Here is a 23086-nt window from a genome sequence, read left to right on the forward strand (position 1 = left end):
GAGTCTGAAGCTGAGTCGAGGGCAAAGCGATAAAAGGGGGGTCCTGCGAGAGCCAAGCTGCACGAAAAAACGGAGCGGGGAGGGGAGGAGAGGGAAGGGCGGAAGAGAGAGAGAGAGAGAGAGAGAGAGAGAGAGAGAAAAAAGAAAAAAAAAAAGAAGGGGCGGAAGACAGAGGGGAAGGGCGAAAGACAGAGGGGGGCGGAAAAAAAAATCAGAGGGGGATGGGCGGAAGGCAGAGGCGGAGAAAGGGGGGGGGGGCAGCGGGGAACGAAAGGGGAGGTGGCGAAAGCGCGCAAGGGGGGGGAGGGGCGGGGGCAGGCGGGGGGGCGGGACGCGGAGGAAGGGGGGGAGCGGGGGCGCGAATGAAACTGGGGCAGACGGGCAGGGGACGAGGGGCGAGAAAAGGGAGGGCGAAGGGCGTGAGAGACACAGGGGCTCGGAGGGGGGGGGGTGCGAGCAGGCGGGGAGAGGCTAAGTCACGAGGGCGGGGAGGGGGGGTGCGAGTAGGCGACAGCTCGAGCAGGGTGAGGGGCGAAGGCTTCAGCGAGCAGTACTCAGTTCCTCATCCTCTTGGGTCAAGTCATCACAAGAAGACCCCATGGCCATCCTCAAACGGGAGTTGGAGGCACTGAAGCTTCACAAGGCACAAAGTGAAGACAACACCTTGGCCCAACTGAAGACGGATATAGAAGAACTCAAGGGCCAACAAGAAGACAAGAAGATAGTGTGGTGCGCCATTTGCCAAGCCTCAGGGCACTCTCCCCAAGAGTGCCCCCGGAGAAAGTACTGCTCTTTCTGTGAGAAAGGCGGTCATGAGGACAAGGATTGTTACTACTTGAAGGGCTTTCGCCTATTGCATCACCAGCAACAGTTTCCTCCGCCAGCCGCCCCCACCGATCATTTCACATCTTTCACGCCAGCCCACACTTGTCTACCAGCCAGCCACTCCTACGTACACCCATAATCCCTCACCCACTAAACCTTACCTTCCACCCCTCATGCCCACCCCACCATCTCTTGCACCTGCCACCCTCACGGTCACCCCTGCAGAAAACCGGCCTCCTCGCCCAGCTCCCTGTAACTGTCCCATCTTATGTGACCGCTGTGGGGAGTATGATCACTACCAAGGTCGGTGTCCCCTTCCAAAAGGGACACCTCCGTGCCATCACTACCCCGAAGCCAAGGATCACTAACCAGGGACTACCCGAAGCAACGAGCTAGCGCTTCCACTGATTTTACCTTCCAAGCGCTAGCCACCACTCACTTGGTCTCTGTGGGAAGTGCTACTGAGTTGGCCGACACCTTCCCCTTGGTGCCAGTTCACCCATCCTTCACCTTGAAACAACTCTACACCCTCATCTCATGTGGAGCACCCCACCACAGGTGTGGTCACCCATGCTTAGAAGAAGGCCTTTGGAGAATCAGACCCTTTAACGAAGCAAGGTGAAGTCGCCTCAAACATTCAGTGGTGGACCACACCTTTTTGCAAACTCTCAAAGATCTTCAAGAGGAGCCACCCAAGTTCAATGATGGAGGACAAGCCAATGTGACTCCCCACCCCGCACCTTCAACAACTTCCATGGCTGACCTACTCAAGGAGAGCAAGGTGGGAATGTCACTCCACCAACTGCTCCAATTTAGCCCCACTGCCTGAGTGCAATTGGATCTGCTACTACAACAACTGGAGGGGTCAAAGATTCAAGGTGGTGAGCCACGGATTCGCGCCGGCCTGCAAGTAGCAAAATGTTTGGGCATCACTCATGCAATCGGCGCCCTCACCGTTTTCAAAATCCCTCACCTCACAGTGCAAATCAATGGTACCCCTCTCTCTGAAGCCATTGTGGATGGCAGATCCAGAGTCAACCTGATGCCGGAGTTCACTCTCAAAGCTAATGGTCTGCAGATCACCAGACCAGCCAATTTCCACGTCCGGATGGCAGACCAACGCGAGGTGACACCTCTCCGGCTAGTGGAGGGAGTGCCAATCCAACTGCAAGATAGATGCAATTCCTACTCTCAACCTATCTTCAGTGACTTGGTCTCCAAGCACTCGTCATAGATGGAAGATCATAGGCAACATTGTTGCATGGGATAGCGAGGCCATCAAGGGCATTCTCGAACCCCACCCCCTCGCCCCACGCCCCCACCCCCCCCAAAAAAAAAAAGAAGAAGAAAGAGCTGAGGCCATCCACTCCATTTGGATTGATATCATTCAAATCCTCCACGGCCAGTGGGGGAAGCTTCAAGGAGGATTGGGTCACACGCATAGGTGGCGACGAAAAGATTTTTTGCTACTTGGCATTACAAGCCTCCTTTTACAACCAACGCCCCCCCCCATGCCGCCCACGCCGGGGTTGTGTGAGGTAGTTTCCCTCCGAGAGCGGCCAGCCATGGAAGGAACCACCTTCCCCAACTATTTTCTTCACCTCTTTCGAAGGACTGAGCATGTACATCTAGCCTTTGGCTACTTGATTTTTAACTAATGGAAGAATCTTTTTTCTGGAAAAAAAAAAGGGCATCAGCCCTATGTTTTTGGCTATAAGAATATCCAAAAATCTCCCCACAAAATGATACTTGGTTGCCTAGAGTCAGTACCATGTGGTAATTTAGACCATTTGGGGGCACGAAACCCTATGTTCTGGGCATATGAATACGCCTAGTGAAGTATTTTGAATACTTCTTGGAGATTTTTCTCTAAGGAGGAGGTCCAAGGCCAAGATGATTAAGTGTGTAAGTTGAAAAGGGCCCTTTATGGTTTGAAACAAGCTCCACGAGCTTGGTACCACAAGATTAATAATCTCAAGGGTGTGGGAAAAAAATGTCAGATTCTAGCCTTTATGTCGAACATAATAATAAAGTTAAGCTTATCATACTTGTGCTATATGTTGGTGATATTATTATCACAAGAACAATGATGAGATTATCAACCCTCAAGTGACTCTTGACTCTCCATTTCCCATGTGTGACCCTTGGATGCTTGACCCTAACCTTAACCTTTAAGGTTAGTCCTAACCCATGCTCCACTACAGCTTGTTCCCATGCTCCCATGCTCACAAGTCTAATGTGGGTTAGCCTCCTAGTATATGCACACATAATGTGCATATAACATACTTCCCCTCTCTCAAAACATTGCACTCTTGCAATGAAAAGAAAGAGAACTGTGCTAAACAATCTCAACCGACTCCCAAGTTGAATCCTCTATTTCCCTATCTTTCCTTCTAATTTTAACCTCAGGGATTAGTCAACTAGAAAGTTTCATTTCCCTGAATTCAAGTACCTTATCAGGTTCATGTGGAACATAGGATAATTCTTCGACTTCAACGAGTTCTTGAGGAGTAACTGTGATATCCTCACCTCCCAGTTTCCCTTTCAATTTATTGATATGAAAGACTGGATGAACTCTAACATGTGGAGGTAGTTTAAGTTCATATGCAACCGTGTCAATCCGATGTATAAATCGAAATGGACCACAATATCTAGGAGATAAATTCGAGCATTTTCCCATTGACAACGCTCCTGGTTCAAAAAACCAAATTGAGTGTCCTCTATCAGTATAGAACCGTGCCCTATCCTAAGCACTCCTGATAGAATCCCGAGCTTCAATCAGCGTTTCCGGCATATCACGCAAGAGATCCCTCGATGCATCAAGCTCGATGTCCTTAAGACCGACATCAATAGGTACCCTGGGTTGATATCCATACATAAGCATGAACGGACTAAAACCAATAGCCGTATATTTAAAACTGTTATAGGTAAATTCCATCATTGGAAGATATTTTTCCCAACTTGATGCTTCTCCAGAGACATATGTACGAAGCATATCCTCTACAATCTGATTTATACGCTCTGATACCACTGTTAAAATCCTAAGATCTCAGGCATAAACTCATCCACCCAACCACCCCTGAGCCCAAGGGATGCACACATGAAATATAATGAAATACATCATACCTCTACCTTGATGTCCCATACCATCAAGAGGTATAACTCCAATCTAATAGCATGTAACTATAGTGTGAAATAGAAGGTGAGTAGATATGATCCTCTACACAAGAGAGCATAACATAACCAAGCCTCAAGCCCTCGAGCCTCCCTTGAGTGAGTCCCATTCCCCTATTATATAGGAGGGCCCTCAAGTGACTCTTGACTCGCCATTTCCCATGTGTGACCCTTGGATGCCTGACCCTAACCTTAACCCTTAAGGTTAGTCCTAACCCATGCTCCACTAGAGCTTGTTTCCATGCTCCCATGCTCACAAGCCTAATGTGGGTTAGCCTCCTAGTATATGCACACATAATGTGCATATAACAATGCTAGTCCGGGAAGTCAATGATGTTGGAAACTGGGCCAAATCTCTCGTGGAACACATAATGAAACCTCCCATGGATCTCATAGTTTGCAGGGCAGCGGCATATGTAATTCTCCTCTATCTCAACCTCTGTGTGGTATGCACAATCGGCAGATCCTCTCCTCCTTGGGTCCTTGTATGAGCTCCCCGGCTCTAAAGATGCGCTCAGCTCTCCCTGTCTCCATTTTGAGGTGATGGGATGAAACCCGTATCTAGACAACGGCGACCTGCATGGCATGGGACATGTGAACACTTAGGCAACAAAGCTGCTCAATGAATCCATCCTCAATGAGCGTGAGAAAGTGATCTCTATAGAAGTGCATCTTCGGTGAGAGCTCTGAAGGTGTGATCCATGTCCAGTGGGTATAGAGGCTGAGAAGATCTAACTAGATAACCCGACTGGTGTCCTCATGAGAAAGTTTTAGAAGAGGGGAGTCCAAACTATATTGAAGGGGTGGGAGGCAGTCCATGTGGAGCCCATATCCTAAGAACCAAGTGGAAACTCAAGCATACCATACTTCAGGGTAGCCCAGTGCTAGCTGTCTTCAAAACTCCAGAACAAGCCTCAGGCACTTGTGGGGATCCATGTGATTGATGCGACGGGTGTATGAGACTATCTAGAAGAGTGCATCCACTAACATCAGGGCTGGAGCAAACTTTACCTAGATAATCTCATGTGGAACTGATGGTTTGCTACGGATCGTACGGGAGAACATCATGACCTAGTGCCTCTCAACTCGCTGCCAGTCGTCATCGGATAAATAAGGCTGCTCCATACATCAAGGCTGGTGTTACGCGGGTGTCAAAAATCCATCCCTTTGTCCTAGGCTCCTAAAAATGTGCCTGGAAGCACTACTACTCAAGCAAGCTCTAGGCTGCATATCCCCTTCGTCTTGGACTCTTGGAAATGTGCCTGGTAGCATTGCCGCTCAAGTAAGCTCAAGGTTGTATATCCCGTATCACTCTGGCATGTGTTGCAGAAAACATGGTGAAGTGTGGGCAGTGACACCAAGGTAGACATACGATGAGACAATCTCCACAGGACCCTTTTGTATGTGAAGCTCAATCTGGATGTGAAGGGGCGGGAGGTATTGAAGACCATTACCTTGGTTTTACCAAGGTTAACAATGAGCTCTCGCTAAGTGCAAAGATCCTGTTAAGGCATCCAAATCTCTTAAGCGCCTGGGCTGAATCTCAAAGGAGGACGATGTCATCTACATAAAGTATTAGGGGGATCAACGTGCCTGCCAATGTGGGACCAGCCCTGTCTAATTTGTCAATGAAGCTCGAGATCTCATCGATGTAGAGGCCCAAAGAGTGGGTGTTAGAGGGTGGCCCTGTTTCACCCTCACCCGAATAGTGCTAGAAATCTCCTGCGATGTACTTCTTGAAGCTCTCACTTGTCCGGTGACGGACTCACAAAAGGCAATGATGCTCCAAACCATCTCAAATGGGATTTGTATCTCCTATGAGAGAGAGAAGAAGAAGAAGAAGAAGAAAGAAACTTATCTTAACGTCTACAAAAGATCAAAGGGTCTATGAGGCCAAAAGTGTTACAATACATCTATAAAGTAACTCTATCAAGGAATAAATATGAAACAATCTAGCCACGGGTATGAAAATATCACAATATATCCATGTAATAGGCGAAACGTGTTCCACCTACTACAATGTATCCATGGCAAATCTGGAGAGCTAGATGCACAGAGGCTATTGAGGGTGTCCAGATTTTTGGGTCTCAGTGCATTAGTACTATATGGGGTGATATCATCCATACTCTTATGGCTACTTGGACTCGCATTCAGGGGCCCTCTCGTTCTGCGTAGACGAAGTGCGTGATATTTATGCAGGAGTGGGACCATGGCATCTTCTTTCCTCTAGTACCATAGGTCTTACATGGCATCATGATGCTCCTCAGTGGTTGAAATCACCTTACATATTGGGGTGATTCTGTTCTTTTCCGGCTTATAGCCGTGATTGTTGTATGTTTTTCTCATGCTTAATAGAAGTCTCTTTCTGAAAAAAAAAAAACATGTAGTGAGAAAAACTCCCAACTAAAAGAAAGCAAGAGAAAGAGAGGGGGTAGAGGAGGGGGTTGACAATGTAAGAGGATGCACTGTGTGGTGCATGCAAGAGAACACTCACGAGAACCAGAATCTTTCACAACACCAAAACTTTAAAAATCAAATTCAAAATAACAAAGATAGAGAATAATATTGTATTACAAATGTGAAAAATAGATGGCAAAGCCCCACCCCTGTGTGCTCTTGTGGAAGAAAGCTTCGAGTGGCTGATCTAGAACTGTCGAAACAGAAACCGTATGCTAGTAGAAGCTACGGAGTAAACTCACAGTGAAGATTGACGAACTGTATGGGGAAGAGACTGCATGTGTGTCTACCTATATAGACCTCTATAGGTGGGGCGTCCATGACATGACTGCATAGGTCTGCGGTCATAGTGAGTGCCACCGTCCACCATGTAGACTCGCTAGAGAGTTTATTCCACCACCCACAGTCATCAGAGCTCATCTTGGGCTGAATTTTTCTTTCATCCATTGTTCATGTATGGACATATGTTTATTTATTGTAGGACCCCATAGGGCGTATTCATACTTTAAATGCAACGAAAACAGGAGCTTACAGATAGGATCGTGCAGGAAACCGCGAGCTCCCCGAACTACGCCCCTCCTTCCTCCATCGCCTGAATCGTTCCCTTCCGCCTCTGCCTTCGCTTCCCTCCCTCATCGCTGCCCCCTCCTTCTTCCTCGTTTTTTCCTCAGCTCCCCGATCTGCGCCCCTCCTTCCTCCATCGCCTAAATCGTTCCCTTCCGCCTCTGCCTTCACTTCCCTCCCTGATTGCTGCCCCCTCCTTCCTCGTTTTTTCCTTCGCTGCGCCATTTCGCTTCTCTTCTTGCTTCGCCCCTTTCCTCCTCCGCCTCCCCTCCTTGCCTTTTCCCGCCCTAGCCCTCCTGTTCATCGTTTCGCCTCCCCTCCTCTAATCGCCTCCCATCCTTCCTCAGCGCAGCGCTGTTGTGCTGCCCCTCCCCCGCCCCTCTTCGCCTTTAAAATATCAGCCTCTCCCCTTGCTTTCCTTTTCCTTTTTGCTGTTCCCTTTTCCACCCTCCTTTCCTTTCCTCCGCCTCAACGCCTTCCTCTTCCCCTTGGTTCGGATTGCTCCTCATCCGGGTTCAAGTCGGCCTTTTTCTTTGATTAGCATCATGGCTAATCATTCTCCCTCGGCCGGGCGAACCATTGTTTTCTCCGAAGCCGAGCTCCCGGTCCTCTACGCCGAAATAGAGAAAGACTCCAAAACGACCCTCATTGCCAGAATCTTTGGATCTCACCCGTCCCGTCTCCAGGCTCAGGATTGGGTCCTAGCGGCTCTACCCTCCGACCTCGCTCTACACTTTCAAGATGTCAGGTTGCTTGGAAGAGGTTTCTTCCAAGTGGATTTTGATTCTAAGGACGCAGCCTTAGAGGTTTTGAAGGGCAGTCCTTTGCCATTGGGCCCGAGGAAGATATTTTTTCTTCCCTACTCCAGCTATTTTGACCCTATTGAGGAAGACCGGAACCGCTTCCCGATTACTCTCAGATTTCCAGGTCTTCCGCGCGCATATTGGCCTATGTTAGAGGCCATCGGGTTTGCCTTTGGGCTTGTTCTTCAAGTGCCCCCCCTTCACGCCTTGCCGACATCTTCTGCCCAGGTGGTCACTGCCTCGGTGGATGCTGTCCCCAGGGTCATGGTTCTTGCCCGTGACATTGAGCTCTTTGAGGACTATGTTTTGCTTCCGAGCCCTTGTGGCCCTTTGAAGCAACGTATGGAGATTGTAGGTAAACCCGATCAGTGCCGGGTTTGTCACCAACAGGGTCACTTTGCTCCAGATTGTCCTCAGGCTCGAGGTCGCAGGAGGCCTCGTAAGCATGTCTCTCAGGCGCCACCTCCCTTGGTTCCTTCCCGTCCTTCACTCCGCCAAGTATGGCGTGTTGTCTCTCACGCCCGCCCCCTGGTGCGATTGATGGGAAGGATTCCTCGGATCATGTACAGATAGATGATGTTTCTGGTCAGAGGGATGTGTCAGCTGATGCATCTTTGCAGAGAGATGATATCTCTGATCAGGATGATTTTGTGGAGTCCTCTCTACTTGGAGGGGGCGATATGCAGGATGTTCAGCACAGTGGGGATCATGTATTGCAGGATGTTCAGCATGATGCCATTGCCCTTGATGCCCCCCAGGGTGAACAGGTTTCTCGTACATATGCAGGCACAGTGCAGGGCCTCGGACAAGGGCATGTCAGTGGACTTTGCCTTGTGGATTTTGCCATCCTCCAGCATTATGAGAGGCGTCCTCGGGCTGCCCATCATCTTCTTAGATCGGGGGTTAAACCCTCTTCTCTTCCACGAGAATCGTCTCATGGAATGTTCAGGGCCTTGGAGGGCTTCCCACCCATGGTAGGAAGCGCCTTTTGAAGGACCAGCTTCACCCTACTGTTACAGGAGGGTCTATGGATGTGCTTTTGTTGCAGGAACACAAATTGGATAGATCTCAGTGTGGCAAAACTGGTAAGATGCTTTCTGGCCGCACCTTCTGGTCCTCGGCAGTTGGGACTAGAGGGGTTGTTTGTATTTCAGTGGCAGCATCTATTATACCTCATGTTATTGGGCACGGTGTTATTATACCTGCTAGAGCGCAGTGGATCTTGATCATGCATGAGGGTCAGAAATTGGGAATTTTGAATATCTATGCACCTAACGTGAGGTGAAAGGGTGGCCTTTTGGGACACCGTTACAAATGTCATTCCCCAGGTTGATCATTGGATAGTGGGAGGAGATTTTAATATGGTTGAGCAACCTTCTGACAAGAAGGGTGGATGCGAAGGGGGTTTACACCCTTTGGAGCGAGCCTCATGGGAGAGGTTCACGCTTTCCTTTTTTGGCAGGGATTGCTGGACTGAGGATGACTTCCAGAGAAGGCCAAATTCCTTATCTTTCTCTTGGCATAACCGTAGGAGCGGGGATGAGAGCATCTTTGCACGTCTGGACAGGTTTTATGTGGATGATTGGTCCTTGGACAGAGGAGGCACCATTGCTATTATGCCTGGCACCACCAAATCCGATCATTGCCCCGTCGTTTTGTGTCTCAGGGAGCCTCGGGCTCGCTCGGCCTCTCCCCGTATCCGTATCCTTGACTCTCTTTATCTAGATGCTGACATTTCCCTTGAGATCAGAGAGATATGGAGATCTTGTGACTGTCCTGATCCTCGTCATAATATTGCGCTAGCTCTTGAGAGGACCAGCCATCATTATCATAGCATTGCCTTGTCTAAGAAGCAGGAGGTTCTGGACAAGGAGAGAGCTATTAGGCGTAGGATTGCTGCTCTTCAGAGGGAACATGAAAAGCATCCACATGCGCCTTGGATTACAGACCTCTTGACCACAGTTAGAGCAGAGCTGCAGTTGGCCATGGACAGGAGGGCTGAGTTCGCCTTTCATGCGAACTAGGCCTTTTGGACTCAGATGGGTGGCAGATGCAACACAGAGTTTTTTTCAGCACACAGGCCTTCCCATAGCAGGGACTTTGTGAGGTACTTGCAGGATTCGCAGGGTGAGGTTCAGATTGAGCCTGATAAGGTGAGGGATATTGCTTCAGAATTTTATCGGTCTTTGTTGACTGCAGAGGTGCCCTCCCCTCAGAGAGATGTGGCACGGCAGAAAGTTTGGGAGTGCATGCCCAGGCTCATTACAGATATGTGTTCGCTCCTGGATGCCCCCTTTCTCAAAGGATGAATTCCTTCACGCACTGCATGCTCTTTCTAGTGGTTCATGCCCCGGGGATGATGGTCTTTCTCCCGCCTTCTTTATTCTTTTTTGGGATCATATTGGAGATGCTTTCACTGTTGCCCTTCAGGAAATAAGGTTGTCGGTTATGATGCCTCCATACCTCACGGAGGGGCTGATTCACCTTATCCCCAAGAGTGGGGACAAGATTGACATCAAGCAATGGAGGCCCATCACCCTCCTTGGATCTGTATATAAAATCTTAGCTAAAGCCTTGAGTATAAGGTTGCAGCCGATTCTCCAAAGGACTATCCATGATACCCAGAATGGGTTCCTCCAAGGAAGGAGTATATTTGATAACATCTTTTCTTTCTAGGAAGCTGTCAAGTGGGCAAAGGCTAGTCAGTAGCCTCTTGCCATTCTTTTGCTTGATTTTGAAAAAGCTTATGACAGAGTGGATTGGGATTTTTTGGAGGGCACTATGGCACACATGGGGGTTTTCCCAAAACTGGATCAGAGGTGTGTCTTGCCTATACAGGGAGGCTCATAGCACTGTTTTAGCCTGTGGGGGGCATGGTGAGCGTTTTTAGATTTCCCGTTCAGTGAGGCAGGGCTGTCCCCTCGCCCCTTTACTGTACCTCATTGTAGCTGAGGCTATGAGCAGGTTTCTTCGGGCTGCCCCTGGTGTTGTGGGTCTCAGGCTGCCTTTATGTACAGAGGAAGAGTTTTTCGACTCTGAGTTAGCAGATGATACGGCGTTGTTCCTTGAGGCTTCAAATGCTTGTTTATGTGCTTTCCGGCGGACAGCCTTGGAGGCCTTTTGTTTGGCAGCAGGAGCTACTATCAATTTGCATAAGTCGGTTGGTTTTTGGATCAGTGATTCTCCTCTTGTAGATTGGGGTACACATGTTGGTTTTACTTGGATTGAGAGAGGATGCTCTGCTAGATACCTTGGTTGTCAAGTGGGCGTTGACATCTCCCCTGCACAACAGTTTGCTCCTGTGCTCTTAAGCATTAAAAGCAAACTCCATCACTAGAGTAGGCGGAAGCTCGACTTGGCCTCTAGAGCTTTGGTGGTTAACCAAGTTTTGCTAGCCACGACTTGGTTTATCGCTTCGTGCTAGATTTTTCATAAGGGCTGCATTGGACAGCTTCGTCGCCTTATTCAGAACTTTCTTTGGTCAGGGCTTGATGGAAATGCACTTGGGAAACCATTATTAGACCCAAGCAGGAAGGGGGATTGAATATCATTGACCCTGAGGTGCAATGTAAGGCTTTGCTGTGTAAGCTGGTTGTTAGGGGCTTTCTTCCAGGCTCTGAGCCGTGGAAGGACTTTCTCATGCAGCAGATCATGAACTGTCCCCCTGTTCGCGGAGGTGACTGGACTCTTAGCTCACGCTTTATTTTTTCGGATGCAGTTCACCGTTCCCCTTCATCCCCCCTGGTTAGGTCCCTCCTATGGGCTTGGGACTGCATGAGGAGTTTTTTGGTACACATTCCCCCGCGTTCAGCAGAGGAAGTTAACCGGCAGCCCATTCTATGGAATGATTTGATCTTAGATGTGCATGGTAGGCCTCTTGGGGCAGCTATGCATATTCTTTGGGCTGGCTGGGAGATGCTTTGCCCCACATTGTTGGCTTGGAAGAGGTTTCAGAGGCTCACCGAGGTACAGAGATTGGATCTCACGTGGCATTTGAGAGGCTCTAGTCGGAGGATTGCTCAGATTGACGCAGCCATTCCCAACCACTAGATTACTGGATCTTTCTTGGAAGACCGTCATCATTCTTGGTTTGGGGTTTTTTCTGGGACAGGTGTTCCTCTTCAGCTTATGGGTCTCCCCTTGCCTAGGGAGGATGATGTACCGGTCTTCTTTTCTGTACAGGATGGATGGTAGTTGGAGAGATGTGACGTGCAGGACCTTATTGAGGGCTCCTAGATTCGTCCAGTCAGAGTTGTTGGTAGGTTAGGGAAGCACGTTTTTGTTGACCCCCCCCCCCCCCCCCCCCCCCCCCCCCCGGTGGGATGATCACAGAGAGTGTTAGCCTTTGGTTGTATGGTGGCTACCCTATCAGACATTTGCATTGGGACCCCGGTGAGTGGGTGTGGAAGGATGCTTGTAACCCCTTGAAAAGCATGCCTTTTTTTAGTTATACGGTGCGGAATGCCAGACATCTTATCTTGGGACACATTCAGAGTGTCCCTACTCTTAGACCCCATTGGGAATCTTACGACATTTCGACTAACATTCAGAGGGTTTTTTGGCGGAGATTGTGGCATTCTTATAGGAAGCCACAGATTTCCTCCTTTATCTGGGTTTCTCTTCATGGTGGTCTGGCCACCAATCGTTAGTGGAGGTCAGTTTACTGGTGCTTGCCCAGCATGCCCTAGATGTGCAGGAGTTTCGGAGTCAATCTACCATTGTTTATGGGAATGCAAGGAAGCACACAGGGTTTGGTCTGCGATTGCTCACCTCTTTGGTAGGATTAAGAGGGATGCTATCATTTCTTTTGGTTCTATCATTTGGTTGACACAGTCTAGGCTGCCACAGCTGAGATTCGAGGGGACTGACAGGAGCTTGGGCATTATGGTTAGGCAAGGAGTTGCTCGGCACTGTTGTCTTCAGGATTTGCCACTTTCACACTTTGTCCCTCCGGCACAGAGGTTAGACAGTTCTTGGGAGATTATTGCTAGCATCTCAGCCTGGAATATCTGGAAGGCTAGATGCATCGAGGCTATTGAGGGTACTCCCCTTTTTGTTTCTCAGTGTCTTTGCAGGATTTGGAGTGATATTATTCACACCATCATGGCTACCTGGGCTAGAATCCAGGGATCTTCGAGGGCTGCGGAGAGGAAGCGCGGCCAGTTTATGAGAGAGTGGGACATTGGTATCTTTTTCTTACGTCCTTATTCGGGATCCTATTGGCAGCACAGGGCTCCTGATTGGTTGAGATCTCCACCTTTCTTGGTGTGAAATCTCCATTTTGTAAAATTATTTCATACTTAATAGAAGTCTCCTTTCTGAAAAAAAAAAAAAACTTTAAAATGCGACATCATAAAGTCCCCTTGTGTCTATAACTACTATCACTTATAACAAAAAACATTTATGTACAAATTAATAGATCAGCAAGAAATAAATATTTAGAACTAACCGTGAAAAAATGTGTAGCAAGCATTCAAATTATCAGGAACTCTTTTTATCTAACCAAAGTATTGATTCTTGGCTGCAATGAATATAGTTTTGCGTTTGAGACATGCACTCTGACGAGCTATAAAGCTATTTTTTTGAGTGCTCATGCACCAATACAATTCCAGTAAACATACACTTGTCCATTCACCAAGTGGGGAAAGAGAAAAAATTGATATCAACACGGAACACCACAACAAGGCCACCTTTAGCCCCATGACCGCCAACCTCCACCAAATGAAAAAAACTACAGAAACTTCTATGCCAAAGATATATGAGAAGTTAAAGTAAAATGCACTCTGTTTGATGATGTGCATAAAGTCATCTTTATGTAGTACCTCCAACTCATTGCAACGCTTTACGAAATGTTGTAATAAATGGATGCCATGTATTTTATCTTCCTGTTGCATGCTCTTGAAATCATCATTGGTAGCATAGAGACTATCCATATCATCAAAAGCTGTATGAAGTAAACACAAACAGGTACTTTCAACAAAAGAAATCATAACATTCGTTTTTGCAATACAACTCATGTCATAATTCCAATGGTTTTGGGACTTAATGAAAAGAAAAAAAATTAAGAAGTCAAAACCAACTGTGTTTTTCAATCAGAATACATACAAAAATCATTGCATGCTATCGAAAAGTGGATAAAATGAGTTGTAATAATCAATCTTGTAAACCGATGAAAGGGATCCAACAGATCAAACCAGACCTTTGAAGAACAAATAGATTTTCTTTCATTGAACTACAAAGAAGGTTGAGTCAAGAGAAGCAAAGATGAGTTGAGAATCTTCTTATGCATTTCTTGAGACTCCTCCAAGACGAACACAATTTACACTCACATTGTCACATGCGCCGAGGCTGTGTGTGACTTCTTTCAGCCCTAAGTAACTGAATAGGAACCTTGATGCAAGTCATCAACAAAGGCAGAGAGAGAAGACACAGAGAGAGCTGTAATTTCAGTATATTCATATGTTAGAAAAAGAGGTATATTTATGTTCTTTACAAATCTGTGGCCTTTGGCCTTCCCAAAAGGGTAACTTAAATTTTAATGCCTAGCTATATCCTGCCCCAAAAGGGAGTAGACAGACCACAATGAACACAAGCCTTGCCTTTTATAGGCTTTTTTAAGCTTTATTCAACTGGCCGACTGCTGGTCGGCCAGTTCCATGGACCCATAAATCTAGATGTGCTGCCGACATGAAGGATGACACCTCCAATACCTGGCCAACTGGTTCCGAGTCCACAGACAAGCCTTCACATGCCTGCTAAAGTTGCTAATGCTCAATTCCTAATGTTTATCTGCTGCCTAATCAGGGATTAGCACTGGAAATCAGCCATGTCCATGTTTGCACATGACCCCCTCTTGCTAAACTTGATGACAGGATTCCAACCTTTGACCTTGGATGACTGTCATCATCCCCTTGTCTCTTCATGGACTCCCATACTTGTCATCCTTCCTTCCTAGCAACCTTTTCACTGAAAACCTTGCCATGTCTCTGACTCCACTCCAGACCTAGTGTTGAGATCTATGCATCTATTCTACTTTGTCCCCTTGCCTTTATGCGCCTATTCACCTGGCTGGTATCGGATAGATGATATAGAGACTGAGCTTGAGCACAGCTTCCAAGATGATGTGGTAGAAGTAAGTGCACACCACCACTTCAAAATTCTGCTGTGCGCCGCCCAACAGCCTCTCTGTTGCTGCCGCCTCTGAGCTGCCCGACTTGCTACACATACACCTCAAAGCCACCTGCTGCACAGTCAGTAACCAGCACATCAACACAGAGGGGAGAACCTATCTCAAGTCAACAAAGTGCTTCGGCAAACACCATCTCAAGACATTTTGGGGTTTTTTCAATTTCTTGCAAAATCTTGATTAATTAAAGCATTAATCTTAAATTCCCCATCATCTTTCAAAATTGAGGGCATATATCAAGCATTAAAGTTGCTACAACCTCCTATATCGGCAAAACTTGATTTGCTCTTCGGTGCCAATGCTAAAAACTTAAAGCTATCTTTGAAAATCACCTTCTTTGAGTTGCAACTAAAGATGGGAGAATCTCTTGCTACACATGCCAACAAAATGAGGCGTTTCATGACTCAACTAGCTGCAGTTCAGTCTCCAGTAACTGTAGTACGGTTGGTTGCCCGACACACTAAGTGATGGCAGTATGTCAGGAGTCCTAAATGCTCATAGCGCGACACAAAGCACGTGTACCAGTAGACAGCATGGAGCGGAACACAACACAAGTGACAAGATTGCAAGAGGAACAAGAAGCTAGATGACACTTGCACTACTCCAAAACACTGTTACATGTCCTTCACTGCTGTACCGTGCACACTCAGCAGAGGTCACAACGACACACAGCTCAAGGTGATGACAAGTGACTCCAGCCCAAGGCTAAGGCTACAATGTAGTAACAAGAATGTAGCATGACGGCGAAGGATGAAGGACGAAAGACGATGGGTGATGGGTGAGGGATGAAGGATGTCCTTTAGGATCAGCCGAGGGAGCATATAAGCATTCTTGCAAGGCGTGGTGGAGTCGGTGGAATCAATGGCATCTCCTATCTTTGGTAGATGCCCTCGAAGTGGCAGCATTTGGTAGAATCTCCCATCTCTAGGAGACGCATGTTGGAGTGTCAGTCGGTGCCTTCAATGCTAGTGCATGCACCGCTCTTTGTATCCATTGGTGGTGCGCCTCCACTTCTAGATGGTCCACCGTATGCTTTGGTACTTCTAGGTTGACCCATTGTGGTGGTGTGACGCTGTTACAGTGGTCCATCTAGTATGGGCACCCTTGGTGGCTATAGGTCGCCCACCACTAGAGTGCTCACCGTCCTCGGTGAGAGGAGATAAAAAAAGCAATGGCCTCAAAGAAGGGAGGCGAGCATGTTGGTGGAAAAATAACTAAATAAATAAAGACTTTTTTCTTTTCTTTTCTTGTCCTTTTCTTTGGGCATCAAAGAGATATAATTCTATCATCGAAAGAATGCAAAGTAAAAGATTAATTAGCTAGTAACAGAATCACGGACATGACTAAATGAAGTGTCGACAAGATCCCTCTGCAGCTGTAGAAACCTCTGTTTGGTCCATATCTGAGAAGAAACTGTAGATGAAAGCCTGGATCCATATAGAAAGAATTATTTTAAAAAAAATCAAATGATTGGAGGTGGGAGAGTTGCAGTGCGAGAAGAAATTTATTTGGGCATGCCATGTGCCAGTATGCTGGCCATGTGCATCAAGTAGAACCTCAGTGGGCCGGACAATCGTGGCCGTCAATGGGCGGCACTTGGCACAGAAGAGAGATGAAGACGAGAGCCCTCTCTTTGAGCTTGGCGAAGTCGATGCGGCTGCACAGACAGGGAAGCTAGGGTGTGGAGCTATGAAGGACCTTGTAGCACGGGCTGCCGGGGCTAGGGGGCAAGAGGGGCCACACCCGTCACGTAGTCCCAGCACAGGTCCGTCACGTTGGCCACCACAGCATCGCAAACGTCCAGCCCTTGAGTTAGCATGTCACCTCCCACCCCGACACAGGAGCCATTGTTAGTAGCACGCCGAGCAACAGTGAGAAGAACAACAATCCCTCACGAAGAGGTAATTCCCACACGGTTGAAGGCATAGCGACTAAACTCAGTCGAGCAGAAGATTGCCATAGCAGATGCTAGGGTTTTCAAAGATATCTCTACAGATGGCACTGAAGCTGGGGTTGGCAACATTGCCGGCGTGGATCTGTGGTGTTTACTTAGCCTCTCACAGTCAGGTTGTCATTCAGAAAGCCCGAAGCGACAGATTCCCCCTCTCGCTTGATCTAGCAGGGCTGTCCACTAGCACCTTACCTTTTCCTTTTTGTCGCCGAGGCCATGAGCAATTTCCTCTCTGCTCAGGAGACAGGACTCTAGGGATTGCATCTCCCCCTCCGTGCTCAGGAGGAGCTGTTGGACTCAGAGTTTGCAGATGACACCATAGCATACATATCCAGAGATGTTAGGAATCTCTAGAGATTTGCTAAGGCGATTGAGATCTTTTGCCGCGCATCAGCAGCATAGATCAACTCACACAAGTCGTGTGGTTTCAACGTAGGCTCTACACCCACCCCGACTTGGCAGCCAGTTGAGGCTTTCCAGTGGATCCGGAGGGGCACTCCAGTCCGCTATCTAGGATACCAGGTGGGCATCGATATCTTTCCAGAGCAGTAGCTTGCCCCTCTTCTTCTGAGCATTCGGAAGAAGCTTTTGTACTGGAGCTCTGCGAGGCTATCTTTAGCTAGTCGAGTGGTGGTGGCGAACCAGATCCTTGCCACGATGTGGTACATTACTTCCTGTTGAGCCTTCTCCCGAGCATGCATGGGTTAGGTACAACGTTTGATCTGCAACTTCTTGTGGGCCAGCAGTAATGGGAGGCCTGCCCAGGCCAAGGTGGCCTGGAGAGTGATCATTCAACTGCGAGGCAGAAGGGGCCTAGGCATCATTGACCCTCCCATTCAGAGCCGCGCCCTGCTCAGCAAACTGATTGTTAGAGGACTCCTTCCCAGTGGTGAGCCCTGGAAGCCTTCCTCTTGGTCAAGATTTCAGCCCGTACCCAAAGCTTGGGGGACCCTTAGCCATAGAGCACTAGATGGATCTTCATTGAGATGCAGGCTGCGGATTTAGCCTAGCGTTTGAGGATAGATTTGCAGCCAGCCTACTGTGACCTTGGGATCACCTCAGGTCGGCCCTTAGGTAGTTAGCTCTAGTAACCCACAGAGGAGCGTCTTCAGCAACCCTTGGTCTGGAACCCCTGATTAGTTTACCTAGTGGCCATATGTTGGGGGCCCGACCTCATGTATCACGGGGAGCATTGAGCGTAGGACCTGCCAGGTCCCTTGGCGATTGGCTTCAACACAGGCAGCTGCCCCTGGAGGCTCAGGAGAGAGGCTTGGCAAGGATCAAGAGTAGAGACACTGAGCCTCGACATCGACTTTGTTATTCCTCAGGAGTGGCTGACACCTATCCCAAACCCGGCCCCCCCATAGTGGCTAGGCGTGTTTAGTAGGCATGATATTCTCTTGGGAGTCCATGGCGCAGATGAGGGCTATGGTTTGCTCACTTTTTCTATTGGTCCCCATGGCAAATTAGAGAGATTAGAGCCCAGTTTGGAGGATTTCAGTGGCTGCACCTTACAGAGGGTGAGGGTGAGGGTGATCAGATTTTAGGCACATGAGTGGCACGTAGACCCCCCACCAGCCAAGGTGGCCAGGGAGAGACTCTAGCAGTTTTGGGAGAGCCGGCCCCTCGTGCACCTACATTGGGATCCGAGGAAGTGGACTTGGTGTGATCCTGTAGATCAAGAGAAGACTCTCGATACCCCCTTTTTCGCATACATAGTGCCACTAGGCCATAGGATTCAGATGCTGGAGGTTGATGGCACCCCAGCAGCAATAGTACATTGGCAATCACAAGGCCTCTCACAGCATTTTCTCTCAGATTTTTGAAAGGGGCTCTGGGACAATTTTCGGCCTCAAAAGATCACCCTCTTTCTTTGGTTGACGGCACACAGGAGCTTGGCGGTTGGCACGTGGTTGGCCATTGGTGGTCGACCAACAGCTTGTTCGAGTTGCGGCCACCCTTAGGAGTCTCAGCGACACTATCTTTGGGATTGCCCGAAGGCTCAACAGGTTTGGCAGCGGAATCTCCGCATCTTCACGATGGACATGACCTTGATCCGTACCATTATGTGGGGCACTGTCGCTTGGGCCACAAAGGCTGAGGTCACAAGGGCTTATAAGGAGGAAGGTGGGGGGCTAGCCCTTCAGGTCTCTCACCTTCGTATTTTGGAGGTACCAGTCCTAGTCCCATCTGGAGACCGAACTCATGCCAGAGATGGGAGATTTGCAATAGCATTGCGATATGGCACATATGGAGAGCTAGATGCAGCGAAGCCATTGAGGGTACCCACACTCCGTAGAGTCTATCAGGAGCATTTGGCTTGACATCATCCATATCCTCTGCGGTCAATGGGGGAAGTTGCAAGGAGGCTCTGATTGAATGCGGAAACGGCGGGAAGCTTTCTTGAGGCTCTGGCGGCCTGGCCCGTTTCTCACCAGTAGAGGCGGTGATCCCACTTGGCATTACAGACCACCTGTGTGGTTATTCCCCTCCCTCCCCCTGTTTGAGATAGCCTTCTCCTCATAGAGCGGCCAGCTGGAGGGGAAGTGCATCTTTCTCCACCTTTTGATTATTTGATCCCCGCCTTGTACATGGAGGTGAGTTTGTATCTAGCCCTTCGTGGGTTGTACTTAGCCCTTCGTGGCTGTTTTTTTCATTAACTAATAGAAGGATCTTTTTCCTGGAAAAAAAAAGAGAGAGAAAATAGAGAGAATGTAGACAAGGGGAGCTAGATTGCTCCTACACAAGAGAAGTGGTGGCCCCAAACCACTCTAGCACATAGTCACATGGGACGCGAAATGGGGACGGGGAACGGGGATGGAAAAGAGAATGGCCATTCCCTGTGACCATAGAGTGACATGGGACGGGAATGGGAACGAGAAGATGCTGCCATCCCCAACATTCTCGAGTCTAAAAATCATAGTCACAGGGGACGGAGGGGACGGAACGCCGGGACGGCGAAACGGGACGGCGCAGGGACGGGGACGGACGGACGTCCCTGGATGGATGTTTCTCACAGGGGACGGTGACGGGGACGGCTGTTGGGGACGGCGCTGTGCGGGGACGGCAGAGAGCCGTTGTGCCTCCCGTTGCTGCCATTTTTGGCCGTTGCGCCTGCCTGCCCGTTTCTAGCCGTTTATGGCTGTTGGGCCTTGGCTCTTCTAGCCGTTTATGGCTGTTGGGCCTTGGCTCTTTGAGGCTTGAGCTCTACTACTAGGAGAATGCAAAGCTATATGCATGGAGTATACAATCATGATATGCAACCTAGCTAGCTCCATCCCCTGCACACCCAGATTCAGCTTTTTTTTGTTCAGTACTTTTTCATTTTGTTGGGATGACAGAGGATACCCCATACAGGTACTCCGATTTGTCTCATAGGCCGAGTTCGGTCTTTTGGAAGACGTTAATAAAATCTTTCTTTCTTTCTTTCTTTCTCTCTCTCTCTCTTGCTCTTGAGGCGTTCCTCTCTCTCTCTTGCCTATCTATATAAGAACAAGCCTCTACAAGGCTACAAGCACACACAAGTTCACAACTCTCAAGGCTCAAGCTTTCAAGGCTCAAGCTTCTTGAATCTTCTCTCTTCCAACTTCCAAGTTCCAAGCTCTAGGGCCTAGACTCTCACCTCTCCCTCAAGCCTCTTGAGTCCTGACTCTTCCAACTTCCAAGCCTCTAGGCTCTCTCTCTCTCTCTCTCTCTCTCATTCCTCAAGGCTCTCTCTCTCTCTCTCTCTCTCATTCCTCAAGGCTCAAGAGTCAAGCCATCTTCAACCATGGCATCCTCCTCACGTGCCGGGACTTCTCGTAGAAGGACAACGGGATGGACATGGTGGGAGGAGGTTAACTACACCACATCCGTTCATGGAGGCGGTTCTCGGCCATGGGTATGCAAGCTTTGCCCGTACCGGAGAACGGGTGGCGCCGACAAAGTGCGAGCCCACCTCTTGCATGAGAGTGGGCATGAGGTGAGGTTTTGCACGAATGTCATGCCCGAGAAGAGACGGGAACTTCTTGACAAGCTTAGCGTCTACGAAGCGGTTGAAGCGACAAGAAGGACACCACGAGTGGCCGTGGATCCCGCGATGATGGGGAGAGGAACTCAAGCCTCTACAATGGAGTCATGTGGTGGATCGGGATCATGCACACCATCACCTTCACCATCAAGTCGGAATGTTACTCCATCCATGACACCGGCACCCTCCATCTCCATGACCTCTCAATCATTACGTGGCCCACGGCGACAATCTAATCTTGGGGAGAATTGGAACCCCAAGTTGAAGGAGGAGGTGGATATGGCAGTGGCCCGCTTCTTCTTCCACGACCACATTGCCTCTCAAGCGGCTATGTAAGTGCAATCGATCATTGCCAATTCATCATTCATGTTTTCATCATCCTAGTCCCCTTCTCATTAGTAAATTACTTTCTTGAATAGGTCAGAATACTTCAAGGTCATGGTTAAGAAGATTGGGGAGTATGGCTCAACCTATACGCCCCCCTCATCCGAGAGCTTGCGCACTACATTGCTCGACAAGGAGAAGCGCATTGTAGAGCAAGCGGCCGACAACACAAAGCGGCAATGGGAGAGGAACGGAGTCTCCCTCATTGTGGATGGATGGAGTGACACCCGCAAGAGGAGTATTCACGGCATGGTTGCATATTCCCGCGGAGAGATATACTTCATCTCATCTCATGATGCATCCGGCACTGGGAAGAGCGCGGATGTGCTTGCGACGGAGTGGGCTACCACCATGGAGATCGTTGGCCCCGAGCATGTAGTGGGCTTTGTTGCGGATGGGGAGCCTTCCAATAGGGCGGCGGGAGCTATTCTCCAAAGTATGTATGGACATGTCACGGTGTCCTTTTGTATGGCTCATTGCCTAAACAACCTCCTCAAGGACATCGGGGCATTACCATGGATCAGCCCGCTCATTGAGGAGGCCAACACCATGGTCTCCTTTGTCCTCAACCACCAAAGACTTCGGCATGAGTTCAACAAGAGGTCCTGTCTCTCTCTCCTCAAATATTCCGACACCCGGTTTGCCTACAACTTTCTCATGTTGGGCTGGTTGAAGGATTGTAGCGGTGCTTTGAGGGGGCTTTTCCTTAGCGACGAGTTTGTCGCCATGCAAGAGTCCCATACAAACACTGGCCAAGAGTGTAGGCTACGGGCGGATGACGCCTCTTGGTGGGAGCGTGTGAAGACCACAGATGCTATGGTGAGGCCCATAGTCCACCTATTGAGGATTGTAGACGCTATGCAACCATGCATAGGCAAGGTCTACGAGGCCATGGATCGCATGATAGAGAAGTTGAAAGACTTCGTGCCTGACGAAGACACATACGAGGAGATCCATGCCTTGTGTCTAGGAAGGTGGAATTCCTACTACTCTCCATTGCATGCAGCAGCTTATGTGGTGGACCCAGAATTCCAAGGCAACAAGCAGGAGAGCGACCGGGAGGTGAGCGCTGAATGGAGGATCATCTTGGATCGTCTTGTGCTTGATGCATCGGTTAGGCGCAAGATCAGGGGCCAGCTTTCGATGTACAAGTCATTTCATGGCTCCTATGGCTGTCATGATGCACAGGTTGACCGCTCCAAAGTTGGTGCTGCTCTATGGTGGGAGGTCTTTGGTTCAGATGGACTAGAGCTGCAGCAGCTTGCCATCCGCATACTTAGCCAGGCCGTCAGCTCCTCTTGCTTGGAGCAACTTTGGAGTACCTACATCGGAGTAGATCTATGGACAGCAGTTGGTGGTCCCGTTCTTCGCGTGTGGAGTGCCATAGACTTATGGCATTTTCAGCCTGGCTCTTCTTCGATGGATCTACCTCCTTTGTGGTGTTTTCCGGCAACTTTTGGTGGACTGCTTGCGTTACTGTCCAGCCCCTTTCTCTCTCAGTTTTGAGAGGGGGCTGCTTGTTCCTCGTACCTCGTTTCATTGGAGAAGAATTGGAGATTGGTTTTGGAGTGTTCAGATCATTAGTGGCACAAAGGCTTGCTTGCAGAGATGTGCTATTACCGTGGATTTGGGTTCCCTCTTGGAGGAGGCATCTATCCAGAAGAGTAGCAGTGACACCGTCTTGTCTGTTTCTCAAGAGCAGGTAAGGTTCCCTTCTAGTGGATCAGGCACTT

General features: G+C 48.9%; 1 protein-coding gene across 1 annotated transcript in view; it reads right to left on the minus strand.

The window, feature by feature from the left end:
• LOC147611021 (universal stress protein A-like protein) overlaps positions 1-23086 on the minus strand; it is an 81576-nt gene that overhangs the window by 23627 nt on the left and 34863 nt on the right. The window contains exon 2 of the mRNA XM_086785673.1: positions 13646-13767. Within this exon, the coding sequence (XP_086641799.1) occupies positions 13646-13767 (122 nt within the window). The remainder of the gene's footprint in view (positions 1-13645; positions 13768-23086) is intronic.

This window comes from Cibotium barometz, chromosome 48 (assembly GCF_041138505.1).
Source record: "Cibotium barometz isolate CiBa-2024 chromosome 48, ASM4113850v1, whole genome shotgun sequence".
NCBI lineage: Eukaryota > Viridiplantae > Streptophyta > Polypodiopsida > Cyatheales > Cibotiaceae > Cibotium > Cibotium barometz.